Source organism: Seriola aureovittata, chromosome 10 (assembly GCF_021018895.1).
Source record: "Seriola aureovittata isolate HTS-2021-v1 ecotype China chromosome 10, ASM2101889v1, whole genome shotgun sequence".
Classification (NCBI taxonomy): Eukaryota; Metazoa; Chordata; class Actinopteri; order Carangiformes; family Carangidae; genus Seriola; species Seriola aureovittata.
In genome coordinates, this window is record NC_079373.1 from 3,382,644 (window position 1) to 3,409,532 (window position 26,889).

A 26,889-nucleotide genomic window follows, 5' to 3' on the forward strand; every position below is an offset into this window, starting at 1 on the left:
AAAACTTGCTCTGTACAATTTTTCATTATTCATTCCCGTCTTTTCCAGCTGTCAGAGAAAGAGATGAGCATGCTGGAGGAGAGAATCAAGCGTTCAGCCAAGAAGACTCCTGCTGCTCCTGCTAAGCAGAGTGCGACAGAGAGGTCCCAGAAAGAGCACCCAACCAACCCCAATGCCACCTTCCTCCGCAAGCCTGCACAGGAGGACCCCAACAAACTCAAGTAGGTCACCTCTGACTCAGGGCTGTGGGATATGAAGCCTAGCTGAATAGAAACCAGTGAGGAGGCCGATAATGTGCTCATCACAAAATATATGATTTTGAGGAACAAAAATTCAGAGTGCTATGTAGTAAATTATAGCAGTTAAATCCTAAAGTGATGCAATTGATCAATGTGATTCATTCAATATATAGCATATATGACAAAAACATGATGCATACAAACTAAAAATAAGACAATTAAAGGATCCATTTGTAAGTTTTGCTATTGCTACATAGCCAGCGTTGGCTTTAACAGCTGTTTACTTACCAGTCTAGAAGAAACGTTGCAAGTTCAGAATCAAACTTCAATCCTTTTACTCACCAGCAGCTGTCTCCAGAGGCGGAAAGCAACACCAGTTAATTCAGTTTTTGCTTCAATTTCAGTCCTTTTTTTTTTATTCTAAATCAACAATAATGTACAACAAGCATCGTAATCAGTCATCAAATGGATATGATTACTGATCAACAGTGATTACCAGAAATCTATTTTGTCAAAGTGATAACAAATCTCTTTGTAAACACTTTTCCATCAGTTTTTGTAACAAATGAGGGCAGTTTTTGAATTGAATTTCAGCGTGAAGCAAAATATCTTGTGTGAAATGTCTTAAACCCCAGTTTCTCCAGCTGTTCTTCATGAGCATGTTTCCATTCTGTCAACCAGCCTCCTCTTTAATCTGTCAGATCCATAACAGACTTCTACATGCTGTCGACTCTTGTGTCTTGACTGTAGTTACATTTTTACCATAAATCTTTTTAATGTTTGTTTTGTTCACGACTAATCTGTCCTTCTCTTCTCACCCTGTTTTACTGAGTCATTGCATGTCGGGTTGCTCTCACAGACACATTTCATTTTAAAGTAAAATTGGGAAATAAAATAATCCTCCTCACTGTCTGTGAGACCAACCTCAGTGTATGCGTCTCTGGCTGGCTGGTGGCCAGCTGTCCGTCTATCTCTTAACCCCTCATCTTTCTTCCTGTGTGATTTCCTCCCTTCTCTGCTCTGCCTGCCTGCCTTCTTTTTGGAGCAGAATAATGTATCGCACGTATAGGATGTGAGTACCTCTTCCTCCTCCTCCTCTTCCCTCTTTTCTTTTGTCATGGTAATAATTCCTCTGAATGCAATCTACTATTCATCATTCTTAATAATTATCAGAAAAGCTTGTGTTAGTTGAGCTTCTTCACATGGTGGGGAATAAGGGTCTAACCTTGTTCCTCACCAGACTAATGATCTACATGTGCTGCTGTCACTTTAAATAAGGTTCATTCTTCCCTCATCACCCTTTTGTCTTACTTGTGAATTTTGTTTATATGGTATGTGGAAATTAGGTCTTACACAATCATGCCAGCTACAAATACAGGGACAGTCAGACTGGCTTTTATATAAACATAACAGGTATGTCCGTGCAATGTATGCTGGGAAAATTGTTGGATCTCCTCTTTAAATGGAACCAGTGGCTGTAGTGAAGTGAACAAACTCAGATTCTGGATCAGCTCATTCATGAAGAAAAGCTGATGATGACGCAGTTTCTTTTTTTCTGCTTGGAAAAGACATTTGTAGCAACAGCCTTTTTCAGTGAGACTCGAATGTGTTTGCTTTAATTGCTCTGCTTATTTAGTCGTGTGAAGAAATGATGTTGGGTCTTTAGAGATTTGTTTGACCAGTGGTTAAATGACGACAGGTGAAGCAGCAGCAAATTTAAAACAAATGAATACAAATATCTCATTTGCTCAGGTTATATAGCACCATCAGTTGGTTTTTGACTAATTATTGATCATTATCGTGGCCAATAGTTTTAATTTATTCCAGTTGTTGAGGCACATGTTCAGTGTTTTTTTTTTTTTTGTTCGTTTTGTTTTGTTTTGTTTTTTTTCACTTTTCTAAACAATAAAAATGTTAAATGTTGGTTTTTGATCAGTGCTGATCGGCTCCAGTCCTGACAGTCCAGTAATTTGGAAAAGATCAGACTATTCACAAACTTTAAATCTTAGGTTCTCCCAAACAGCTTTATTACTGATGCCATCTTCTCCCCTTAATGTTTGACTATTTCAAAGTGTGGATATTGATGGTTTTTAAAGCCTAAATGCATAAAATATGCTTTTAAAAAATGTAATTGATTGTTATAAAATGTTTCTCCTTTTTTGCCATATGACGATCACAAAGTCAAACATTAAATGACCTTCGCATTAGACTGAGGACTGTCACAAACATCCTCACCCTCACATATATTCTCAAACGAAAAAATAAAAGCTTGTGTCAGTCAGACCTGGAGCTGAAAGGCACTGATTGATACACTAGACTAAATACTCTGTCCTTCTCCACCATCTATCCTCCAATCTCTCCCCTCCCTACCTCCATCTAGCCAAGCCCGTCAGAACACCCAGCACAGTGAGTCCTCCCACCCCTCCATCCCCAAGGAGTTCCAGTTAGATTTGGACATGATCGAGATGGACCAGGGCAGAGTGTGTGAGCTTCCGGACCTTGTCCAACACAAGCTGGACGAGCTGCTGGAGCCCATCATGATCCCCGAACCCAAGTAAACACCCTCACAACTGACAAAGTCCGACAGATACTGACACGTATAACATAAAGAACACGCATGAATATTTTATGTGGTTAATGTTGTTTGTGCTTTTGTTTTGAAAGGATGCATTCTGTCTCTCCACACTTTGATGACCTCCACAACAGCACGGCCTCCACCATCAACTTCGTCATTTCTCAGGTGGCGAGTGGAGATATTAACACCAGCATACAGGCACTGGCACAGGTATAACACATACATATATACAGTGGTGTGATCTAACCCATTCTTTTCACTTTGTCATGATACCCTGTCGTTAACATGCTTCAAAGTGAGATCATACGTGTGTGGTTTGTCTCCCGCAGATTGATGAGGTGTTGCGGCAGGAGGACAAAGCAGAGGTCATGTCAGGACACATTGATCAGTTCCTCATTGCCACCTTCATGCAGCTGAGGCTCATCTATAGCACACACATGGCTGACGACCGGCTGGACAAGAGGGACATCATCAAACTGTACAGCTGCATCATAGGAAACATGCTGTCTGTGAGTAACTGCCTGCTGCTGCCCTGATAATGTGACATGACAGTAACTGTAACTACAACAGCGACACACTAACATCCTAATGAACCTCCTCTTGTTCCTCTCCGACAGTTGTTCTCTATGGAGTCTCTGGCCAGAGAGGCATCCATGGGTGTGTTGAAGGACCTGATGCACGGTCTGATCACACTGATGCTGGACAGCAGAGTGGAGGACATAGAAGATGGACAGCAGGTCATCAGATCTGTCAACCTGCTGGTAATCAGGGTCCTGGAGAAGTCGGACCAGACCAACATGATCAGGTTAGTGTGAAGAAACACTTGGCATCAAAATGAAATTTCATTTAATTTGCTCAGGACCATGAAATTATTCCAAAAGCTCAGTAGTTCTGTACTTCTGTAACACTGCTGGTTGTCTTCAATCTTCCTGACTTCGACATCTTGATCAGATGCGTTCATCAGCTGTTTTATAAAAAGAGTTTGTGTAGCATTTATTTTAACAACAGTCCCTGTGTCAGTAGACACTGTTTACTGTTAATGCAGACTCAAACATCCTCCCTGTTTACCAGTTGTAATTGTTGTGCGTGTTGTACAGCAGTTTTCATTTGAAAGTGAAACATTTGTGTAGAGAATGTGTTTAATTGACGGTAGCTTTATACTAGGGATGTTAATAATTAACTGTTAACCGACAATAAGAATTTTGACCAATAAATACTATCAGTTACAAAAAAGATACACACATATGAGAGACAATCCCTCCTCATTGATTAGTATCCTTTTGACCAGTGGAAAGCTAATCAGATGTGCTTCCCGAGGCTGACCACTCTAGTGGAGGCGCTATCTCTGCATTCCTGGGACATCGGTACCATCTGAGAGGGTATTCTCCGCTGCAGGTCTCACAGTTAACAGTATCACACCAGACTAACCCCACCGCATGTCGACATGTTGTTATTCCTGAACAAAAACTAGTAGACAAGCTGTCCGCTGTGCTGCGGTATGAGGTAGTCCTGGCCTGTTTATTTTATTTTGAGGTCTGCAAAATGCGACTGCAAGTTTATGTTTTGTTCACCTGTTGGCTGTTTTTGATCATTAATTAGTCAATTGATCACCAAGTTTCTACAGTAGCCCAGAACAGACAAACCAAACACTGGCTCTAGAGAGGGGCGAGGGAAGTGGTATTCAATTGGTTGATATCTGTTACTTCACAGCTAGGTGCCACTAAATCCTACACAGTAGTCCTTTAACAGAAATACTGTTTTATTCATTCATCTTTTTCACTTAATTCTACTTGGCTATGTTTTTTGATTGAGATTCAGCTACCATCAAAGAAACACAACACTTCCTGCACAGATGAGCTGCATTAAAAGCCTTCCAGCATCTTTAAGGACCTGATAATGATAATTAGGGTTTCAGTGTGAAAGATTTACAGTGTTGAGTTTCATAGACAGAAGATTTAAAGCGATCGAAAAACTTCCTGCTGAAACAACTAAATAACTTTGTAAATAACATTGTTAATAAACACTTGTCACATTCACAAAGAGAAATTCAGAGCAGCAAAGTGGTGAGAATGATATGACTGTGGTACTGATGGAATTAGTGCTGTGTAAATGTACTTGAGCTACTGCTACTCTCCATCTGCCATTAATCTCCAGCAGCACTGGTGTCCTCAGGAACACGCTAATGTTGCCTGAATTGCTGCAGCTTGGCGTTGTGTCAGGATCAGGTGTCACTAGCTTGAGCTTGTCTGTCCCTGCTCCAGCTTATTCCTGATGTTGATGCTTTTGTCGTCCACTTCCTTATGTTCAGATTCATTTAATGAGGGTAAAGTTTTGCACATATCACTTTCAACATCTGAGTTAACTTTGTTTAGCTTAACCAACCAAGTATAACCAACTATAAAGTCAAGCTTGAAATATAATCCCTTGGTCATACATGTGGATATATACGTTGGTTTTAATTGTTTAAAATGACCATTTTTGTTTTACATAATGTTTAGTCTTCCATGACTAATGTGTACAACTTACTTAGACTTTCCTGGCTTAGCTGTAAAAGGATCTTTAGATTATTTGTGGTCACTGAGTGAATTCAACTGAAGGAGCACAGTGACCTGTTTGGATGTGCCTGACAGACAATGACAAGAATGACATAAAGAAATTTAGAAAAAAAAAAACAATGGCAGTAGGTTTTCCACCTCCTTCTGGGGGATTTAAAGGTGTTCCCAAGTTAGATGAGATATAAAATCTCTCCAGTGTTCTTAGGCTACACAAGGACCTCCTATCAGTTGTACCAGAAAACCTCCAGGAGGCATCCTGACCAGATGTTAGAACCACCTCAACTTTGGACTGAAGGAGCAGTAGCTCACTAAATTAACATTTGTTACTTGTTGTCTCTGCAGTGCTCTGTTGGTTTTGCTTCAGGACAGTTTAGTCACAACAGCTGGTCCTCCGATGTTCTCTGAACTGATCATGAAGGTAAGGAGGATCACAGCACAGGACCTTACCATACTGCATCACTATTGTACACTTCAGACCGACTGTCCTGTGTTTGTGTGTGTTCAGTGTCTGTGGAGAATGATCCGCTTTCTCCCAGAGACCATCAACACCATCAACCTGGACCGGATCTTACTGGAAGTCCACAACTTCATGAGAGTTTTCCCCAAAGAGAAACTCAAGCAGCTCAAGAGTGATGTCCCACACAGAACCCTCAAGACTCTGTTACACACACTCTGCAAGCTCACTGGGGCCAAGGTAACACACACACACACACACACACAGACACTGTATATACTCTCTGTATGTCATATTCTGAGCAGCGATTTAGTTAAATCCTTTGGTCAGATGGTTCAGATCCTGGGTCAGATATTGAGTTACCTATGAAGTTTTTATCTTTTGATTGTATTAATGTCTTGATAAACAGATCCTAGACCACCTATCGATGATAGAGAATCGTAATGAATCAGAGTTGGAGGCTCATCTGAGGCGGGTGGTCAAACACTCTGGAAACCTGTCAGGACTCAAGAGTGACCGAGGCAATGAGAAGTCTGGTCTGCGTGTGGTGAGCAACAACAAAAACACTAAAGTGGCCATTTTATTATAATGTAAAGAATTAAAAGAAACTCAGCAGTTCTGTGTCTCTAAATGAATTTTGTCCTTTGTTTTGTTCCCAGGACGACCGAATGTCAAAGGCAAAGGTCAGTGACATTCTGTCTGAAATCTTCAAGAAGATTGGCTCCAAGGAGAACACTAAAGAGGTCAGCGCCCTGCATCCCGAAAAAGTGTGTGTGTGTGTATGGACAGAAACCATTGCTAATTAAAACAAAGAGCCTGGAAAACTTCAGTAATGTGTGGATCTTTCTCAGGGTTTGACAGAGCTGTACGAGTACAAACAGAAGTACTCGGATGCAGACCTGGAGCCTTTCCTCAAAAACACATCCCAGTTCTTCCAGAGTTACGTGGAGCGAGGCCTTCGTATGATCGAGTCTGAGAGAGAGGGCAAGGCTCGCATCCAGACCTCAGCAGGTACAACTGGAACATTTCCCTGCGTGCTTTGGTGAGAATGAAGTCCGGGGTGTATAGTAACAGTGTTTTGTGCATTTTCCTGTGTGTGTGTGTGTGTGTGTGTGTGTGTGTGTGTGTCTCTGCAGTGATCCCTCAGCACGGTGTGGACTCCAGTCTGAGCAGCAACAATGAGGAGCTGAAACCAGCTGTTTACTATGAGAGACTCAAGATCCTGAGACAGAGACAAGGGCTGGAAAACACCAGGGTTAGTGTACTCTCTCTCTCTCTCTCTCTCACACACACACACACACACACACACACACACACACACACACACACACACACACACACACACAGAGCCTTTAAGGCAGTCTGTTGCATTGCATGGTTTTAAAGCGTCATGTCTGGCCTCAATCCTGAGCATCTGGAGGAAGCCAAACAGTTTAATCTTGGTTTCATCAGACCAGAGAATCTTGTTTCTAAGTCTGAGAGTCCTTTAGCTGCTGCTTTTCTTTTTTTTTTTTTTTTTTTCAAACTCTTTGGATTTTCACGTGGAATCTACTGATCACCTGAATTTACTCAATTGGACTCCAATCAAAGTGCAGAAATATCTCAAAATTTAGAGTTTCATAGTAAAATCTCTAAATACTTCTGTGATATTTCATTTTACAGTAGTGTTTGTAACTCCAATTGCTAATAATATTATTGTTCATTTGTTATTAACTGTTTTTATTATTATTATTATTATTATTATCGACAATGAGCTAATGGACACATGCATTTCCCCTAGGGGATTAATAAAGTACGTATCTATCTATGTAATAGTTTTTTGTTCATAAGCTTTTACATCAACGCTAATTTCCAGAGCCCTCTCCTTTTATTAGCTTTCATTGAACATGTAATAAAATCGTATTTTCAACAAATTGCAGAAAATGTCTAAATCTACTGTTAAAAAAAATGATATTATAATTATTTGGTAACATTAGCTGCTGTGAAACCAGATGAGTTTACACTGTCTTTCACAAAGGCCTACTGCTGCCTAAATTGTAGAAAGCTTTTATTTTCATGCACAGGTAGTGCCACAGTATGAGCGGTAGCTTTGCACATGTTTAAATGAATGAATCGGAACAAAAAAACTATATTTAATGTGGATCAGTCAGTGTCTCTGTGTCTCTGTTCTGATCCACTGGATCTGTACATGTCTGTTGATAACCAACAAAAACTTGTTTGAAGGATTTTAGAAAGAGAATGTCAGCAAGTTGTCTTTGTTGAGTTTATGTAGTTTATCCACCAGAGTGCGCTACAGGTTTATCAACTTTAAAATGTTCAAATATTTAGGATGTATGTACATCACAGTCTTATGAATATCTACTTTTAAGGGGTTAAAACAGTGACCTGTTCATGTTATGACAACAAAATATAAGCAAATGTATACCTAATTTCTTTTAATTATATGTGTCAAAATCTCAATAGGCTCCAACACACATTTGATAGAAATTTGTTCCCTGAATTTAGCCTCACAGGCAGTGTTCACCTGCTTAATGTTTGCTTCTAAAGTCAGAAACTGACTAGCTGAAACTGAAGACAAGAGCTGGAGGCTGAACTCACACCAACAACCTCCATTTACCAAAAACATGCAACCAGAGCAGATACTTGTATTTCATCAAGAACAATGACAGTAGGATAGGGCTGAATGATTCGTTACCATTATATTGTAACCGCAAGTTGAAAGTGCAGTATTAGCAAGTGAAACAGATATAAAGACGATTGTGCTGTTGACTAAGTAATGTCAACTAATGTTGTGATCTATCACTAATATCTTAATAAATCACAGCTAAACTGGTAAATCTTTCTATACAAAACTTAAACATTGACTTTTCTTTTGACAGGCTTAGAAAAATTTCATGTGATACTTTGCCGGTAGAAACAAGATTTATTTGTGTGGCATAAAAAACAAAAGCAGGTCTATGCTAATTTACAGAAAATTATTTAAATTGCTATTTTTCTATCTAATGCTGCAAATGCAATGAGACATTTTCATCAAATCACTCAGCTGTAGCATAGGACCAGGTGAACATGTCTGATGTTTGCTTTTAGTCAAAATATATTAACTACAGTTGTTACAGTGGCACAGCCACAGGACTGTTTGTGTTTTGTGGAAATTAAAAGTTGGAGTCAGAAGTTTTTGATGTACAGCAGTCTGGGTGAAATAAATGTTACATTAAGTAACTGAGTAATATTTACTATATGTACAGATAAGAAGCTGACATATCTTCTTCTTCTTTCCACCTCCATCAGGGAGTTGGAAGCAGCGACGACGAGCCTCAGCAGCGACCTGCCATCTCGTCCCTGCTGTCCTCGAAGCCGTCGGTGGCCTCCTCCACTGACATGCTCCACAGCAAGCTGTCTCAGCTCAAAGAGTCTAGAGAGATGTACCAGCAGGAACACAATGCACATTCCCACTCCCCGACGCATGCGCACACTCGCTCAGCCTCGCCAGCGGCCAACCTGGATGACCTGAAGAAACGTCTGGAGAGGATAAAGAGCAACCGGCAGTAAGGAGCACCAAACCAACCACGTCACCATCTCATCCGCTCAGCCTGTGGAGTCCAGCTGGTTGTAGAAAACACAACATCCTCCTTTTTAACTCTGTTTATATCCTTGTTCTGGTAGATCGAGGTAGAAAGCACTTGGACACTAAAGCCCCGCCCTCTGTATTGACAAATCCGGTAGCAACAGACAAACACACCCTCGAATTTGAACCTGACTCCACCCACTGTGCCTGTATGTTGTTAGAAATCAGACACCCTGATCTGACTGTAGCTGAGTACATTCAGATTGAACTAAGGCTGTGATTTTTAGCCTCCACAAACAGACTGCAGAAACTATCCCAGTGTTTTAGGTACAATTCAAACTCATTAAAAGATGTTTTATCTTCACATCAAATCACTTTTGTTTTTAAGTGTTGACCATCAGAACAGAAGAGACGAAGCTAAGTCCAGAGTCTAGGAGTGAGCTTTGAGTCGGATGTAGTTCTCAGTCTGTACAGTTTGATCCTGAAGAACAAACTGTAACACCCACCTAACCCCACCTCACTCCACTCTCCCTCCTGTCCTGTCCCGGCCTTTTCTTTCAGGTTGCCCCCTCCTTCCTCCCTCCTCTCTCCTGTGTACACTTTTCACTGCATTATAATAATGAAATAGTGAACTTAACCTCCTTCTGTCTTCTTTAATATCATAACACAATATGTTTGTACATATTTAAAGGTTGTTAACCACTTAACTGTTATGAAGCGCTTCTCATGTGGTCACAGGAAAATACACGTTGTTTCTTCCTGTTTCACGACGTACCACATCGCCGCTGCCGCTGCTGCTGCTGCTGCTGTTTGGATAGAGAAACACTGTTGTAAAGGACTGAAGTCACATCTGTAGTTGTGTGACCGCCCTCATGTGGCTGAGCACTGAACGCTTGTACACTGTCATGGTATCAGTTTGTACTTCTCAGTGATTTCAGCCTCTTTTGGATGGGGGCATCTAATGATTTTGAATAATTGCGGAAAGTTTACGTATCCTATGTTGGCGTCAGTAAATGATGATTAGACAAACATCAGGAAGAAAGGTTGATGTCTCTTTCAAAATAGCACATATTATAGGACTTGAAGCTCCAGCACTTAGTTTAATCAAAAAAGTGTCTGATTTGTCCATTTCAGACATTTTTTTTCTGTGTTTAGAGTCATGAAATAAGCTCAACAGCATCAACATCAACCCCCTCCTCTGTCATCCTTCTGCCCCTGATGGTGGCTCTAAAAAGGAAGTTCTTTCTGTTTGGTCGCGGTTATGTAAGAAACCCTTCCACTTTTATTCTGAAAATCTTCTGTTGTGGCCTTTTAGTAAGCGATTGTCTAAAGTGGTTTTCAGTTTCCCTTTTTTTTTTTTTTTTAAGAGAGAAAAAATATTTCTTCCCAGACAAACTGGAAATAATCAGCTGTAGTGTTTGGTTGTGATTTAAAACCTGCAGGCGTTTGGTGGTACACTGAGTTCAGTTCCTGAGCTGCTTCACTCAGGAAGTCCAGACCCAGCAGAGCTGTGTACAGGTGTGTTTCAGTTGCGTGTTGGACTGTGCTGTGGGTTGACATTTGGCTGTAAATAGTGTATGTACTGTCCTCCATTAACACCCCCCCACCCCACCCCCCAGTTATTTAACAGCAGAACAGGACTGTAGAGCCAACATGGCTGTCACTGTAAAGCGCATCAACCAAACTTGTTGTATATGTACGGCTCTTTATCCAGCTGAAGGAAGTTCACTCTGTGTCTGTAGGCTTAAAGAGCATGGCATGAAGGCAGTGATTGTTTTAATTTCTCCTGTAAATAAAGTTTGCATTATTAAAACAACTGTTTAATTAAGTAATTGTTTTTCTAAAGACGGCGATGATGATGGCCCTGTTAGTCATCTCTTCTGTAGCTGAATGTTGAGTAAAGAAACACAAATAACATTGTTTTTGTATTTAATTCAGATGTCAGTCTTACATTGTTGCTCTCCAGCTTTCCTTGTATAATCCATAGTGGAAAATGGCAATAAAGTCTTGTTTTTTTTTTTTTTTTAACAATCCATCTGTGACTATGCTCTTTTTATTTATGTGTGAATTCATCTAAAACGGAGTTGTCTTCTTTGTGTTATTCTTTTCATGTGTTCTACTGTAGTCTGGAGGGCTGCTGCTGCTGCTGTGTTGAACTGATGCAGCTAAGCAGGAAGTTGGTTCTTAAAACCTGCAGCAGGAAGCTCATTTCATTATTCTCAGAACCTTCTCATTAAGGAAAGTGGTTTCAGATTTTTGACTTTGCAATGTTGTCTGAATTTTTCTGTTCTCACTTGGAAAGTTTCAACATGCATCATACTCTTTCTTATTTAATATTTCTAGGATCAGATATCCAGTTTTTCAGAAGTCCTGGAAAACTGATCCACACTATTTGTGTCTTCATGACTAGATTAATACTGAGTCAAGGAGTTGTGTAACTCGTCTGCAGATGGTTCAAAATGCTGCAGCCGTCGTCTGAAGGCGAATCGCAGGAGCTCCTACCCCCAGTGTTGGCCTCTCTCTGTCAGCTGCCAGTGGAGTTTAGAATCCAGTGTAAAATTTTAGTTAGTTTCAGCCTGAACATGTTAAACCTCCTGAGTACATCTCTGAAATACAGTAACTTGAAGTCTCTGAGTTTGGCTAAACAGTGTCAGGTGAATGTTCCCAGACTTCTATTTGAAGGGAGACCCAAAACCCAAGACTGGACACAATTGGATCATCCAGATCGAATCACACTTTTAAGAACTCCTCGAAATTTTTTTATATTTTCTTATCTTTTCTTTAACTTTTTGTGTTTCTGTTTTGTTTTGTTTGTCTGTCCTGACTGCATATTTTGTGCCAATTGCTTTTATTATGAAACACTTTGGGACTCTTGTTTTGAAAAGTCCTTTACAAATAAAACTTAACTTCCTTTATAGCCGATCAAATCACTCTAAGAAAAAGATTTAGAAATGCCACAACATATAGTTGCACTTTTTTTATCACAAGAATATATTCTTTTATTTTCCACATTTATACTGAAGAACACCCTCCCCCCTTTTTTCACTTCAGTGCAGTATAAATAATCTGTCAAATATATCACATTAAAACTGCAGTGGGAATTGGTTTTACATGCATCTATGATAGAAGTCTCCTCAACAGAACTAACTTCAGTTAGGTCAGTCAACAGTTCACAGGTGTCTCATCCATCTACATCACTGACTCATGTCCCTGCGACCTGTAGCAGTGCATCAATTACAACATGGACGTCCTCAGTTTCTCAGATAATAAGCCTGTGTATGAAGTGAGGCAGATGTGACACCATTAAAATCTGATCACATCCTTACAGAAGTTGACACTGATCGATATTGTTGCCTTCATAAGGCCATAAACAGTGAAGTAGGAATCTGCACGTACAGCGGATTCAGGCTTTACTTTTTGCACTTTATTGTGTTGTGGATTTAATTTTAAATGGATAAAATTGATATTTTTCATCATCACCATACTCAATCTACATTGTGTTCCCAGGAACACAGTGGCCTCAATAACTGTGAAGTGGAAGAAGTGTGGAACCACCGGGACTCAAACTGAGTAACCAGGCAACAAGGACCTTGGTCAGGGAGGTGACCAAGACCCCAAAGGTCACTCTATCAGAGCTTCAGAAGTCCTCTGCAGAGATGGAGAAACTGCTGGAAGAACAACCATCTCAGGACTTTATGGCAGGGGGGGTTCTCAGCAGCAGGGGCAGAGAGACTGGTCAGAACTGAGGGAAATATAAATGCAGCCAAATAGAAGAAAATCTGCTCCAGAATTCATGTGACCATAATGACCTCAAGCATACAGGCAAGACGACACTGCAGAGGCTTTGGGACAAGTCTCTGTCCTTGAGTGCCCCAGCCAGAGCCCAGATCATCTATAGAGAGACCTGAAGATGGCAGCTCATAGACACTTCCTATCCAGTCTGATGAGGGTTGAGAGGATCTGTCAGGAAGAATGTGATAAACTGCCCAAATCCTGGTGAGTAAATCTGGTAGAGACTTGTAAATGAAGACTTGAAGATGTAATTGTTGCTAAACTACTGAATTAAGGCTCTTAATACTTTTGTAAATATATTACATTTTAATGTGCAGTAAACCTCAGATACAGCGACCTCTGGTGGCATCAGGGGATTTCTACTGGACACAGCAGTGGGATTATACGACTGTCCTCAACCTTAAACCAAAGCCAAGCCAATGATTATCATCCTATGTTTGTTTAGTTCCAGTAGTTTCACATCAGTAGGACACTTAACATCAACACTAAACGAAACGTGTTATTTATTTATTATTTATTTGAGAAAATATAAAGAATACAAATATGTGTGAAAAGAACAATTTGTATATTTAAGAGTTAAACATTTCAATCTACAAATATTAAATCTAAAACAGCTCAGTATACCTTATTAAATGTATATAGATACACTGAACTACATATAATGTAATACAAACTCTGTACAGGAACATGGCACTGAGGCTGAGAAAATACAGCTATGAATCGAGCAGGTTCAAGCACTTCTGGTGTTTACTTCCATTCATCAGACTCTTCTATCAGGTTCTTAAGAGACTGTGATTTCTTCACTGTCTGACTCTTTGCTGGACTCTGACGGAGACGAAGGATTGTGATGATGATGATGATGGTGGTGGTGAAGGTGTGACTCCTGGCTGTCCAGCTGTACTTGGCTGGTGGGTGCAGTCCTGTCAAGCCTCTGGCAGTAGGTGCTGCCTACATCAGTGAGGTCTGGGTGGGGGTTGGTCTTGGTGGGGAGGGTCTGCTGGCGACAGCCGCCCGTCGAGAGCAGCTCCCTCTCTTTAGAGTTTCTCCACTTCATCCTGCGGTTCTGGAACCAGATCTTCACCTGCACAGGGCACAGAGGAAAAACAATGTCAGTCACACGACCAGCCAGAATCACAGCTAGTTTTAAATTCACAATATAAGAGCAATGAAGCATAAACAAGTTTGTTCTTGCTCATTATATAAAGCAATGAAATCACAAATCAAATCCTCCATGGCCACCTGTGAGTCTTTAAGTCCAAGTTTACTGGCGAGTTTCTTCCTGTCTGGTTTGCTGATGTATTTCTGCTTCTGGAAAGTTCTTTCCAGGGCCTTCCTCTGCAGGTCTGAGAACACGGCCCGCCGCAGCATGCCCCTCCTGGGCTTCCCTCTGGGGGCCAGAGGCCATGAAAACGTCCCCGGTACAGGAATCACAGAGGAGGAGGCTGGAGGGACAAACACACAAGAGAGGGTAGAGGTTTAATGATCTGGATCTGCCCCATGATCACATACAGGACCAGAGGTGTTACCCTGCATTCTGAACCTGACTGATAATGTAAAATTGATGAGGGTGTACAAACTCTGAGAATACAGATTCTCCTCCAGAACATATCAAAAGTACTGAGGTCATAATTCAGAGCCCCCACCATTTCACCTGCTTGTATTTATAATTAAGGTCAAAGCATTAAAGGTCTTTTAATTCATATATACTGTGTACATGTCTTACATGTTAATCCTTCCCTCTGGATGAAGGTTCATAGTCCCCAAAGTAATTTTACCTAACCTAACCTAACCCAACCTAACTTTAACCTAACCTAACTTTAACCTAACCTAACCAAGTCTAACTTTAACTTAATCTAACCCAACCTAACTTTAACCTAATCTAACCCAACCTAGCTTTAACCGAATTTATCTAACCTAACCTAATCAAACCTAACCTAACTTTAACCTAATCTAACCTAACATGATTGGAGAGAAGTGTTTCATTTGTTTTTTTTAGGGTTAGGGTTAGTTAGCACAGGGTTTAATAGTTTTATAGTTATATCGACGATGTTGTTAAGCATATTATTTTATTTATTTATTTTATTTTTTCATGATTTTATTATTTATTTAATATATATATATATATTTTTTTTTAAATATATACTGCTAAAGGATCAATGTTAATTTGGTTGTGTATTTAAATGCAATGACAATAAAGAATCTACCTAATTTTTTTTACAGGTTGATTCTTATTGGTCAAAGCGTCAGGCCTTCCTGTTTCCACCATCAGCCAACAGACTCCCTGATGCCGCCTGTAATACACTTGATCTGCCTGAAATTTGATATTTAAAAGCCCAATTTGTCCGGCAGTGGAAACAGAGCCTATGCTAATAAGACGGGCTCTCCAAAGCTCCGCTCACACTGCCTCTAATGAAGCATGAAGGGGGATTGTTAGAGGCTGCAAATGGAGAGAGAAAGGTGATTGTGTTGTAATGAATTGAGTGGAAAAGGCCGTCGACAGGCCAGTATATTACAGGCCCATTAAAGAAAGGTCAGTATAATGTAGAGCTGTTAGAAAGTCCTCACTCAGGCTTTACACAGAGGTCGGGCTGTTCAGTGTTATACACCTGCTGTAACTATTATTCCAGATGTTCTGTCTGAAAATACAAAACTGATTTTATTTCTTTTTGTAGAATTTATTAATCTGCTGATCAGTTAGAAACTAAATCAAATCAAATCTCACATGGATTTGATCCTGTGAGGAACGGTGCGAGCTCAAACCTTCAAGATGTGTGCGTGTGCGTGTGAGTGTGTGTGTGAGTGTGTGTGTGTAGGCGCACGTGTGTCTGTGTGTGTGTGGTTTTGGCTCCTATTGGTCACGGTGCTGGGAGCTTTGTGGGCAGGCAGAGGGGCTTGGTGGGAAAACGACGGCGCGTGAAGAGGCGCCGAGTTCCTGAGCTGGGAAGATACCCGCCTCACATTTAGACCATGACAAACGGCACTAATATATTTGAAGCGTGACAAACTGGACTAATTTGTAGATTAGGACAACTGGTGCTAATGTCAGCAGTCAGTGTATCGCCTAAATAGGCCTTCAAATTGGCAGAGCTGTTTCCAGGCTGTCCGGGGTATTCCCATGCTAAAAGGCTGACGACGTCTTTAAACAGCCAGCTCAGACCTCACCATCTGCATGAGCGGCTCAAATGTGTTTTCACAAACAGTTTGAGAAGCTGTAAAATCCAGACTTTAAGAACTGAACCGTTTATTCGAGGGTGTTTTCAGTTTCATCGCTTTTAATGTGAGTAATTATAGTCAGAGATTAAAGTTCACAGGGGAAAGGACTACTTTTTTTTATTATCTATTTATTCAAAGTACATTATTAATCACATCTATATATCAGTTCATTAACAAATTAATATAAATAATAATAATAATTAATATAATTAATAAATATGAGTCTGAAATGTTCCTTGAATCATAGACTGTGAGGCACATAGAAACAATATGTTACACCATGAGTTAGTTATCATTAGTAATTAGTTTAATTATAGTTAATTAATCCGTCATCTTTATTAACATGTATATGCATGTATGAAAACACCCTCTGAGTTGCAATAATATGACATAACTAATCAGTGTAAAGAGCTAGCAAAAATATTTTCTGTATAATTAATTTATAACTGCTTTTGGATTGTTTTTTTCTTTTTTTACCAAACACTCTTTTTCAGTCTCTATGAAAAGTATAATAATGTTATGATGTAGGCCTACTCATCACTGAGACTTTGAGGTGTGGGTGTGGCAGAGGAAAATGAAATCTCCTCTGAAAAAGTTTCTGTTCAAAGTGCAGAATGAGCTGTGAAAGATAGAAATCTGGCAAAGTAACCATTGAATCATACACATTATTTAATCCTGCAGATGTATCAAGTGTTGTTACTCTCTTAGATAATAAGAATATTTTTATTCCACCTTATAAAAATGATAGTTTAAAGAAAACTTTTTTTTTTTTTTTACCATACTCTATTTCATAGGATTATCTGTTTATTTTTTTTCTTTTAACAAAAATAAAGGGTAAAGTGACGGCAAACTGCAAATGAGGTGTTTATTATTAGTATTAATAAGAGGATTCAAATGGACAGTGAACGATAGTCAGAGCAGAAGAGAAGTGCTGATTTCGTCTGTTTGTGCATTATAGTAAACAGATGTGAATATGAGCTGAATGGCAACATGAGGTTTCTATCATTAGATAAACGTCCAATATAAAGTGATGCAGAGATTTAAATGCAATAAATAGACATAAATAAGTGGTGAATGCGGCGCTGTTCTCTCTTATAAATTGTATATGATTTGACTATAAATGAACAGCATCTGTCCTGGAGCTCTGAAAACACTGATGCCAATATAGAGCAGTGGTGAGTCCACCTACCTGTGAAATAGGTAGCTCTGATGAAGGGATGGAGGCCTCCGTCAAAGAAAGGCAAAGGGAAGGACTTGGTCTGAAAACTCTGGACTGGAGGAGCAAACAGAGAAATAATACAAAATGACTTCTCAGTAGGACAAATAACAGGAACAGAAACACATAGAAATGTATCAAAATGATAAATATTAAGCAATTATAGCTTCTTATACTATTATTATATATTTCAATAAAACAAAGGCCTATAGTAATGACTGTATTGGTTGAAACAATACACATTTTATATTTGATGCACATCAGCAAAATGATATTTGAAGTCTAATGCGACTTAATTATATGTTTTAAGATTCAACAGAGTCAATATATTGTTGATATTTTTTTTATATAATCAGTATTTTGGTCAGTTGTATCACATTTTCAACAATAGTGAGAGTGACATTTGCAATGCTGGTGGACTAATAATAATAATAATAATAATAATAATAATAATAATAAATATAAATCAATTTTTATTATTATTTGTTATTATTACTAGGAGTAGCCCCAGTAGTAGTAGTAGTACTGCAATAAAAATCGAAAATGATAAACTATCCATCATCAATTATTTTCTCATCATGCTCACCGCTTCGTGTGGACGGTGCCAGGATCGCATTGACGCCGAACTTGAGGTAGCCGGAGTCCGGGCAGGCAGTTTGCGGAGAGCCGTGGCTGCTGCGGGTCTGCTGGCTGGAGCTCTGCAGCACAGACCGCTCTGTGCTGGGTCCTAACGCCCGGGGAGAGGCGCCCGGCCGCGGACTGAGCGGGAGAACGTCCCCCGGATTTCTGGAAGAGAAAGTCCGATGAATGTAACTGACAGGCTGGCTCAGCTGGAGGAGATCCTCCACCAGAAAGCCTGAGCGGAGTGACCGGGTCAGGGGCGAGGACAGGGCAGCGGGAGGACGCAGTAAGCCCGGGTAGAGAGGAGGCGGCAGAGCGCTGCAGGGGAACATCATGGTTGTCCGAGGTGGAAAAGTTTTGTGCTCCTTTCGCTTTTTCAATTTTAATTTTTACAGACTTTTCTTTAAGAAAAAATAAAGAGGAACTTAAACAACACACACTCCCTCTGTGCTCTGTGTATCTGTGTCTGTGTCCCTCTTAGATTTTATACAGGGGAGTCACTCCTACACACACAAACACACACAAACACACACACACACACACACACACACACACACACACACACTCGAGCGCGCGCACAAGTTCAACCCTCAGCCCATCTCTCAGCGTGAAGCTCTTTGAAAGTTCAAGGCGAGGGGATTGGTCAGCGGCTCTCCGGTTCATCTGTGATTGGGCCTCAGTCAACAACAGTTACATTGCCCCGCTGCTTTGATCCACTTTATTTCTCTGGTTGATTTTCTGCAGCTGATATAGATCTGTCACTGTCACTAATGAAAACTGAGATGCATGTGTAACACATGACAATGTACTGTGTGAAACGCCACATATTTAGCCTACAGTTGCTTTTATAATGGTCCAACTTGAATTAATTCTGAACTGATAAAATCATTTGATTAGATAATTTACCTTGGTGATAGATGAAGCAGGGGCGGAGCTAGACTCCCAGCACAGAGGGGGCAGAGAATTCTGAAGGGGGGCCCAAGGGAGCGGAGCATCAACTGACAGGCAGTTCAGCATCCCCTCTGATGGATGCTGACAGGCAGGTGCTCTGCCTCAGCACCACATCCGTGTTACACAGGGATAACATAAACATAAAATACACGTGGTGGTCTACGACACTATACAGGTAACAGAGTTTATATATAGCACGTGATTCCACTTGCTGTAATTGCCAAATTTATGTTCATGTTCAAGGGCGCCCTCTCTTGGAGGTAGTAGATATATGCCACTGGCAGCTTTGAGACATGGTGTGCAAATATAGTGTAGTAATGTCCATATGTACATCGTGTGAACATATATGTGCACTGTGATTTGTATAAACGTTCATGAGAAAAATTACGAGTGGGTCTCTGTACTTTTTAAGTGCTGAAATGTAAAAATAACAGCATATCGCACGCTCTAAGCTAGCTAGTTAGCCTCTGAGCTAACATAAAGATAAGCAAGCCCCCTGCCCCTCATTCTCCGCACACAACGCAGAGTCGAGGGGTTGCCTGAACCTACAGTGAAGTGCAGCTAAACACAGTTACACTTATTCAGATATAGAATAGACAGTACCAGTTAATAAAGACGAATTATGGATGTTTCACTCACCAGTTGTCCCTGCTCAGCCTGCTGTAGTTTAGTCTTGTCCATTTGTGTATCCGACAATCCTTCATACAATAATATAATCCATAACATACAGATAATAAACAGTTTAACAAATTTTATCTTATACATAGCATGGTCCCTTCATGATCTGCTTTCAGCGATGCTAGCCTTGTTGTTAGCCACTGTCATGCTAGTGGTGCTAGCGTTAGATTCTATCATCATCATCATGGTTCTGTCGAAGGGACGAACAAGACAAGAAGTGAAATGTTAGAAGAGCACAAGATGTAGTCAAACTGTTGGTGATTTAATTCAACTGATTGGTTCTTTCTCTCCATTATACCTTAGATAAATTAAATAAACTCATCAGTTAATGTTACAGTTACACTGTGGCTTCACCACACAGTACATCGCATTAAACCGACCAATAGCGTAACGTCATCCCTCAATCAGCATCAGTCAGTCAAGTACAGACATTTGCTGTTGCGGTCGGGCCAGAAAGTAGCTCAGTAGGGACTCCTACTGAGCCTGGGCCCTGGGGCTGTCCCACTCACCCTTTGCCCCCACCCTCCATCCACTTGTGCTGCGAGGTGTTGGCTCAGTGTAGACACAACACAAAGCTCAATGTGTTCTTACTGTCTCAAAATGAAGAATGCTCTAAGAAACCAGGCACAATCAACGAATCATTCACATGTTAATGTAGGAATTAGCCATAAAAATTACATTTTTCAGTCCAGGTAGGGAGGTAAACTTATTCAATTATTGGGATTTAAAAACTAGACAACGGTGATTCACCCCCAAAAACCCATGTTGATATCAAGAAACACAGAATAATGACAAAAAGCTGCATACCACATAACACTTGGCTCAGCCTTTTTCTTTCCTGCTGAAAATATCCAGGACCTCCTCTGGAGTCACTTTGATGTCATTGTGCTCCATCTTAAGTCTTTAATTCTCCTGATTCTTGAAACACTTCTCTCAACGTGAGCAGTTGTCAGTGGAAGTGTTTCCAAAAGGCCAAAGAGTCCAAACACATTTGGGAAGAAAGTTTCACTTTCTGCCTTCACCACACAGACAACTTCTAACATCTTCAGAGTAAAGCAACTGTGTTCTTCTTAGTTCTTCATCTGAACATTCATTCAGTATCAACACATGGTCAGGAAACAAGAAGCTGTGCGTACAGATCACTTCTTTGTGTTTTGTGAATCTGCAGGTGTAATGAGTAAAAGTCCAGCTGCAGTGTTCCAGCTCAACAGATCATAGTTTTCTTTAGGGCAGTTGATGTGTTTGACAATTTTCTCACTAATAGTATCGATTGCAATTATATTGCCACCAACAGACAGGACCTGAGCTCCATGACCTCCTCTCCACAATAAAGACCTGGACAGAGGAGAGACCACACAAACACACCAGAGGTAAAAAACCAAGCACATCATTCACACGTCTAGGTGAAGGAAACAAACACATAGAGGGAGAGAGAGAGACAGGGAAGAGGCTGGAACTCTTGAAGGATGAAGATCCACAGTCAAAACATCTGGAATGAAGTATTGGCTGCCAGGAAAGTAAGAGAGAGAGAGAGAGGACGAGAGGTCCCAGGACAGCTGATGGTCCACCAACAGAAAGAGAGGACAGGGAGAGAGAGAGAGAGATAGAATCAGGTTGAGCGTTAACACTGCAGAGAGGTTCACACGCAAACTGAATGAAACCAATAAGGCTCCGAAAGACTTCACTAAGAGGATCACAGGCCTTATTCAGGTAAATATTGAAGTCACCTGTAATTAAAATCTCATCAGTAACAAGGTCTGAGATAAATCCTCCAAATTCTACTAAAAATTGAGTGGTGGAAGTTTGTTGCCTGGACGAAAGAATGTATTGCTACTGGAGATGGTTTGGAGTTAAAAGTAGTATCAAGTTTGGAGGTAACATTGAAATAGACTTGTAGATTAAGGCCAAGGTATCACCTTGTTTAGTTGCCTGGGAAACATGGGCTGGTAAACTCAGGTGGGGAAACTTCCTTTCATAGTTTAAGATATGTTTCTACCTGAACATCTACATCGACAAACGTCTTGACTTGTTTTTTCTTTTGTGATCTCTCACTGCTTCATCATAATGTTACTGGTGTCATCGAGGATAGCAATGTTGGTAAAACCAAGTTTAGCCTCTATGTCAAAGGCTCTGGCCGAGGTAGATGGTAAAAAGGCGTCATCTATTACCTGTTTAACCATGTCAGAAGAGGGGGAGGAGACACACAGACCAATAGGACTACCGCTAACACTAACAATGTTTGAGAGGGAAGTAGCAAGTCTGAAAAGATATGAATTTGACACAAAGTGAGAAGTAGAAGATACAGTAATGTTTTAAGAGGAGAGAAGAATGAAGAGATTAAACAGAAACGAGAGACAGCAGTGAAAATCAGGGAGTCACCCTGAATCCTAATGGCCTCTGAGGCCAATTTCAATTAAGTCTTTCCCTGTTTTCTGTGATGACTTCTCTTTCAGAGTCTAAGTTGAGTGATATGTCATCTGTTTTGCCCTTATTGCTTCAAAAATCTCAACTTTTACCATAATAATGATGATATTTTGTCCTGGTATGATCTCTAATTTCTTCTAGAGCATGCTTCCAGTTGGAATATGGCTACCAACACGATCACCGTTACCCAGACCTTCCACTCCAAAAGCCACACAGCCACACAAGCAGCCATCCGCCTGTAGAGAGAACATGAGCCACGTCTCTCCATTGCTGCTGACAACGCAACCTCGACTTTTTCACAGGAAAAGAATGTCCTGCTGCAGGCGCCCAGTCAAGAGAATGTACTGTATGTTTGCTGTCAGCAGGTCCTGGATTTCAACAATACACAGTCTATTATATCAGTCCATAGATCTGGTTCATTTTTTAGCATTAGCTTTCTTCTGCAACCCAATACACGCAGGTTTCATCATCAATTCACCGCAGCGACAGCACAGTACACTATTATAACTCTATTATTATTTATTTATTTATAATGAATGATAATAAATATGAATCATGATTACTTCTGTTCCCAAACACAGGCACTCACACTCATTAAGCTCTGACCTTGGCCTTTCGGTTCCTCTGATCCAGTTAAGCATGAAGCGACTGTCAGCAGCACGCCCGCTGTCCGTCCCCTCATCTGCTGTCAGTCCCAGCAGCATCACTTGATGCTCAAAGCAGCTCTAAGACTATTATGTAAATATCTTGTTGGATCTGATAATGAATTGAAAAACAGGATTTGGGCCTTTCACCAAGAAACCTGACGGTGGTTTCTATTGCAGACCTCCGTCTCCTTCCTGTTAACACTGATGAGAATTATAATTATTCTACATTTAATAAACCGCTTAATGTAACATCAGTTACTGAAGTCAAGATTTTCAAAATAATGACAGCAGGTATTTTATCGCATGAATCCAGAATTGTTATCCTCACCTTGCATCATCATCATCATCATCATCCTCATCATCTTGTGATGTCACCAGTTGTCACTCAGTCTACAAGTTGAGGAAACAGGAGGTCTTTCTGCTTAAAGTGATTTAAACAGAGAGACTTAAAGTCTTTGCTTTAAAGCTTTGTTCTCATTGCCTTTGATCATGGTGGTTGTCTGTGCGCCCGCTGTTGATTTGACCGAGTTTAGTAGTTTAGAAACACACAACCCCCTCTGCCTGTGACCACCAGGAAATCCTCTAAATGATGACAGTAGGCGACTGCTCGCTCGCTACAGTCACTTATATTTGACTTTAAGAACTTTTTGCTGCAGTGAACATTTAAAGTAGTAGTACAGGTTTTTAAAGCTATTTGTATGTTGTCCCCACATTATCTACCTACAGCACACTGCAGTAAATAGTCATCTAAACTCCATGAAAATGAATGCTGTGTAAACTCCACATTTGCGCCAGAGGAACCTTAAAATTAAGGAGAAATTTCCATGAGCTGTCATAGCGCTTACATTAACCTAATTAGCATTTAACAGTTAATTAGCAACAATAAACTATATTCATAACTATAACTAAAATAAATAGGCTAACCTAATTGATGGAAAACTTATATAATGCTGTAAATATTAGCTAAGGCTCAGTGTTTTTGTAACGTATACTCACCTTTGACCTTTTCTGAAAAACAAACTAGTATTTATTTGCATGACTTTTATTAAGTTTGCTCTCATTGCCTTGTTTGGGACAAAAATGGTAATTTTTTAAATAACCAGGTTGTCACTGTGGAGGTGCTCTGACAACAGGGACGATTATGAACTGCAGTGGGTGGACTTCAGAAAGACAGAGGGGAGAGATGAACAAAGGAACGTCTAAAGAAGATTTGGTCTGGGACTTTAGGGTGCGAGATGTAAGTCCCTGAGGGTGAGCGATAAGACCTGTGACTAATGGCATTTGAGCTTGTGCTGCTCTCCCCCTCTATGTTCACCTAACATGTCGCCTATATTTCTCTGAACAAGCATCATTTCTCGCCCAGCAGACGACCCGGCCTGATCCCCACCGCGGGGCCCGCTGACAGGTCAAAACATCATTTAACATGAATGCTGGGCTTCCACTGGAATGTTCTTTTGATTGTAATGGTTAATGGTTCATTTCTCAAGCTTCACTGATATTCTGTTCTGTGACTGGTTCATTTGTGACCAAAGATGTGTGATACAGGAATAAATGAATACATCATCGACAAACCCGTTAAAGAACCTTTTGTTCTTACCTTGATTTTTCCTGCAAACGTCCACCGATGTCCAGGCTGTTTGCTCACAGCGCGCTGCTCCATATTCACTGACACTGAGCGCAGGCCGACTTTTCTGCTCACAAGTCTGCTTTATATTTATGGTGCCACTGAAGTTACAACCAGAGGAACTTATATAGGACAGTCATTTGTGGTATCATTGGAGCTCCCTGCCTTGAATGAAATTATATATTTTTTAAAAACTTACATGTAAAGAATTTTCACTGGAACCTTTAGTGAAGAAATAGTCCTTTCAAAAGCTGGTTTGAAAGAGATGTTTTACATGGATCTGTTTTTGCTTGAACAATAAACTAGTAAACAAACCTTTTTAATGCCCCCAAATAATTGAAACAATTTTAAAATAAAATTGACAATATGGAAATGTGTTGATAACAATTAGTGACAAAAACAACTTCTTTACATGTTTGATAGAATGTGGTTATTATAGAACAAGGGGAAGAGATCATACAAGAATATAAAGGGAACAACTATTCCTCAATAAAAAATGGCTGTGGATTGCTGTGCAAACTAAAAGAACTTAGTTAAAATGTAATAACTAAAAATCATAATTTACTGTGTATATCTAGATAAAAATGAAAGGAACATATCCAGTATAATTCATCCATGTGTGGTTCCTCTGGTGGCCACAGGCTCCAGCAGCACGTCTTAAGGCCTGAAGCCATATTGAACAGTTCTTCTCATTTTCAAGTAATTTTACTCAACTGCACCGAGCAACTGCTTTTATCACAGCGTGGCCCAAATCTATCTGAATTTAAATGCACCTCATTTTGGTATAATGTTGTAAACTATTCTCCTTCTGAACCTATTTTGAAGTCATCATGATGAAATGATCGGCTCGTCAACAAAAGGAACCAATCATTATACGAGCAGCGGATTTGCTGAGTGGCAGCTCCGCTGGGAAATATGACACCTTAACCAAAACCCCTCTCAAAGAGAGAGAGAGAGAGAGAAATTGTTGCGTTCAAAGCATTTTATTCCTCCAGAAAATCCCTCTATTGTATTGAAGTGGAGCAGATGGTTCTCTGGGAGGGAATATGGGAATCAGCAGAACTAATTTCTCCTCCTGATCTGACAGACAGACCGGCCTGCTGCTCAACTCTTAACCAGCACAACAGCTGTTGGTGAATTAAACCAGTTAAGACTCATTTTAAAGCTATTAGCCTCTTGAAGTCTTACAATATCAACCCTCCCCACCGAACTCCCTGAATTGATTACACGTACAAAGAGGGAAAACAACTAAGTCTGTGTCTATTGAGAAGTAATAACTAGTTAAGACTCATGTCACAGCACTAAGCCTCCGAGTCTTAACGAACATTTACCAAAACAAACAATCTCATAAAATGACAATACATGAACTGCTACTACTATCTAATGAAAGCATGAGGGATGGATATCAGTAGACATTGAAGTCTTTTTCAAAATGATGCTGACAAATGTCTCACATGAAGCTGCTGTAGCTGTATGAAGATGTATTTATGTTAAAGTTGTTTCTCTCCATCTGTCTTTCATGTAGGCAACAGAACCACTGCCAGTGTTTCCCATTAACATTCAACATTGACATCAACAATATGACTAAGCAGAGTTAAAATGTCTGTGATTATACTGTTCAAGAAATATCAAAAGTCCATCCATCCATTTTCTACCGCTTATCCTCTAGTAGGGTCGCGGGGGGCTAGAGGCGGGGTAAATATCAAAAGTAAATCAGAAAGAAACCTGGGTTGAAAGAAAAACTTAGCATTTTGGGTAATTACTAGTATTATATAAATTTGTCTTAGCAAACATTTATTTAAAAAAAAGATGGAATATAAGTTTCTGTATATTATTTCTAGCATCTGTAGTTGTGTTAATCAACCAAGAGTAAGCAGTATGCTAGCTTTTATTATATTATATATTTAAGTTCAAATAAATGAATAAATACATTTGTTTTACATTCCCTTTTCAAATCCTATAAAATATGACTGCTATCAGTTATCTTTAGATATGAAACCAGGAGAAAATTTTACCTTTGTACGAGCTGCTTCAACCTAGCTTGTATATTTGGTTTAGCTAGCATGCTACATGAAACTTTGTCATCATCATACAGCTACTGTTGTTTTACTTACGACATAGTTGTTAATTAAGAAGAATTGCAGGTGTCATGAAAGGGAAAAAATATGTGAAAGTGTGTATAAATGAATAAATCAAACTTCAAATTAGTAACGTCTTGGCACATATACATTTTTCATAGCAGTGAAAGCAAATCATTTCATATCAGCGAGCTCAAATGAGTTAATATTTGATTAGTAATAAAGTGTGAATCAATTCCTTCATATTAAATGTGAAT

At 39.9% G+C, this 26,889-nt stretch overlaps 2 protein-coding genes across 8 annotated transcripts in view; one reads left to right on the plus strand and one right to left on the minus strand.

Annotated features, from left to right (window-relative positions):
- Positions 1–11,413, plus strand: part of ckap5 (cytoskeleton associated protein 5) — a 42,068-nt gene extending 30,655 nt beyond the window's left edge. For 2 of the 7 annotated variants that reach the window (XM_056387069.1, XM_056387074.1), the window contains 13 exons: positions 49–221; positions 1,288–1,311; positions 2,620–2,793; positions 2,904–3,024; positions 3,144–3,323; positions 3,432–3,619; positions 5,712–5,787; positions 5,875–6,063; positions 6,233–6,370; positions 6,483–6,590; positions 6,675–6,834; positions 6,960–7,078; positions 9,112–11,413. In XM_056387069.1, coding sequence (XP_056243044.1) covers positions 49–221; positions 1,288–1,311; positions 2,620–2,793; positions 2,904–3,024; positions 3,144–3,323; positions 3,432–3,619; positions 5,712–5,787; positions 5,875–6,063; positions 6,233–6,370; positions 6,483–6,590; positions 6,675–6,834; positions 6,960–7,078; positions 9,112–9,372 — 1,911 coding nt within the window. In that variant the 3' untranslated portion in view covers positions 9,373–11,413. The remainder of the gene's footprint in view (positions 1–48; positions 222–1,287; positions 1,312–2,619; positions 2,794–2,903; positions 3,025–3,143; positions 3,324–3,431; positions 3,620–5,711; positions 5,788–5,874; positions 6,064–6,232; positions 6,371–6,482; positions 6,591–6,674; positions 6,835–6,959; positions 7,079–9,111) is intronic. The other 5 variants (XM_056387072.1, XM_056387075.1, XM_056387073.1 and 2 more) reach the window with 3 other exon arrangements.
- A 2,089-nt stretch (positions 11,414–13,502) lies between these two features.
- Positions 13,503–18,747, minus strand: LOC130176543 (homeobox protein DBX1-B-like). Its single transcript, XM_056387693.1, has 4 exons — positions 18,196–18,747; positions 17,583–17,666; positions 14,420–14,622; positions 13,503–14,261 (listed from the first exon to the last, which is right to left on the minus strand). Exons 1-4 carry the CDS (start codon positions 18,563–18,565, stop codon positions 13,962–13,964), a joined length of 957 nt encoding a protein of 318 aa, XP_056243668.1. The 5' UTR covers positions 18,566–18,747; the 3' UTR covers positions 13,503–13,961.
- Between the last annotated feature and the right edge of the window lie 8,142 nt (positions 18,748–26,889).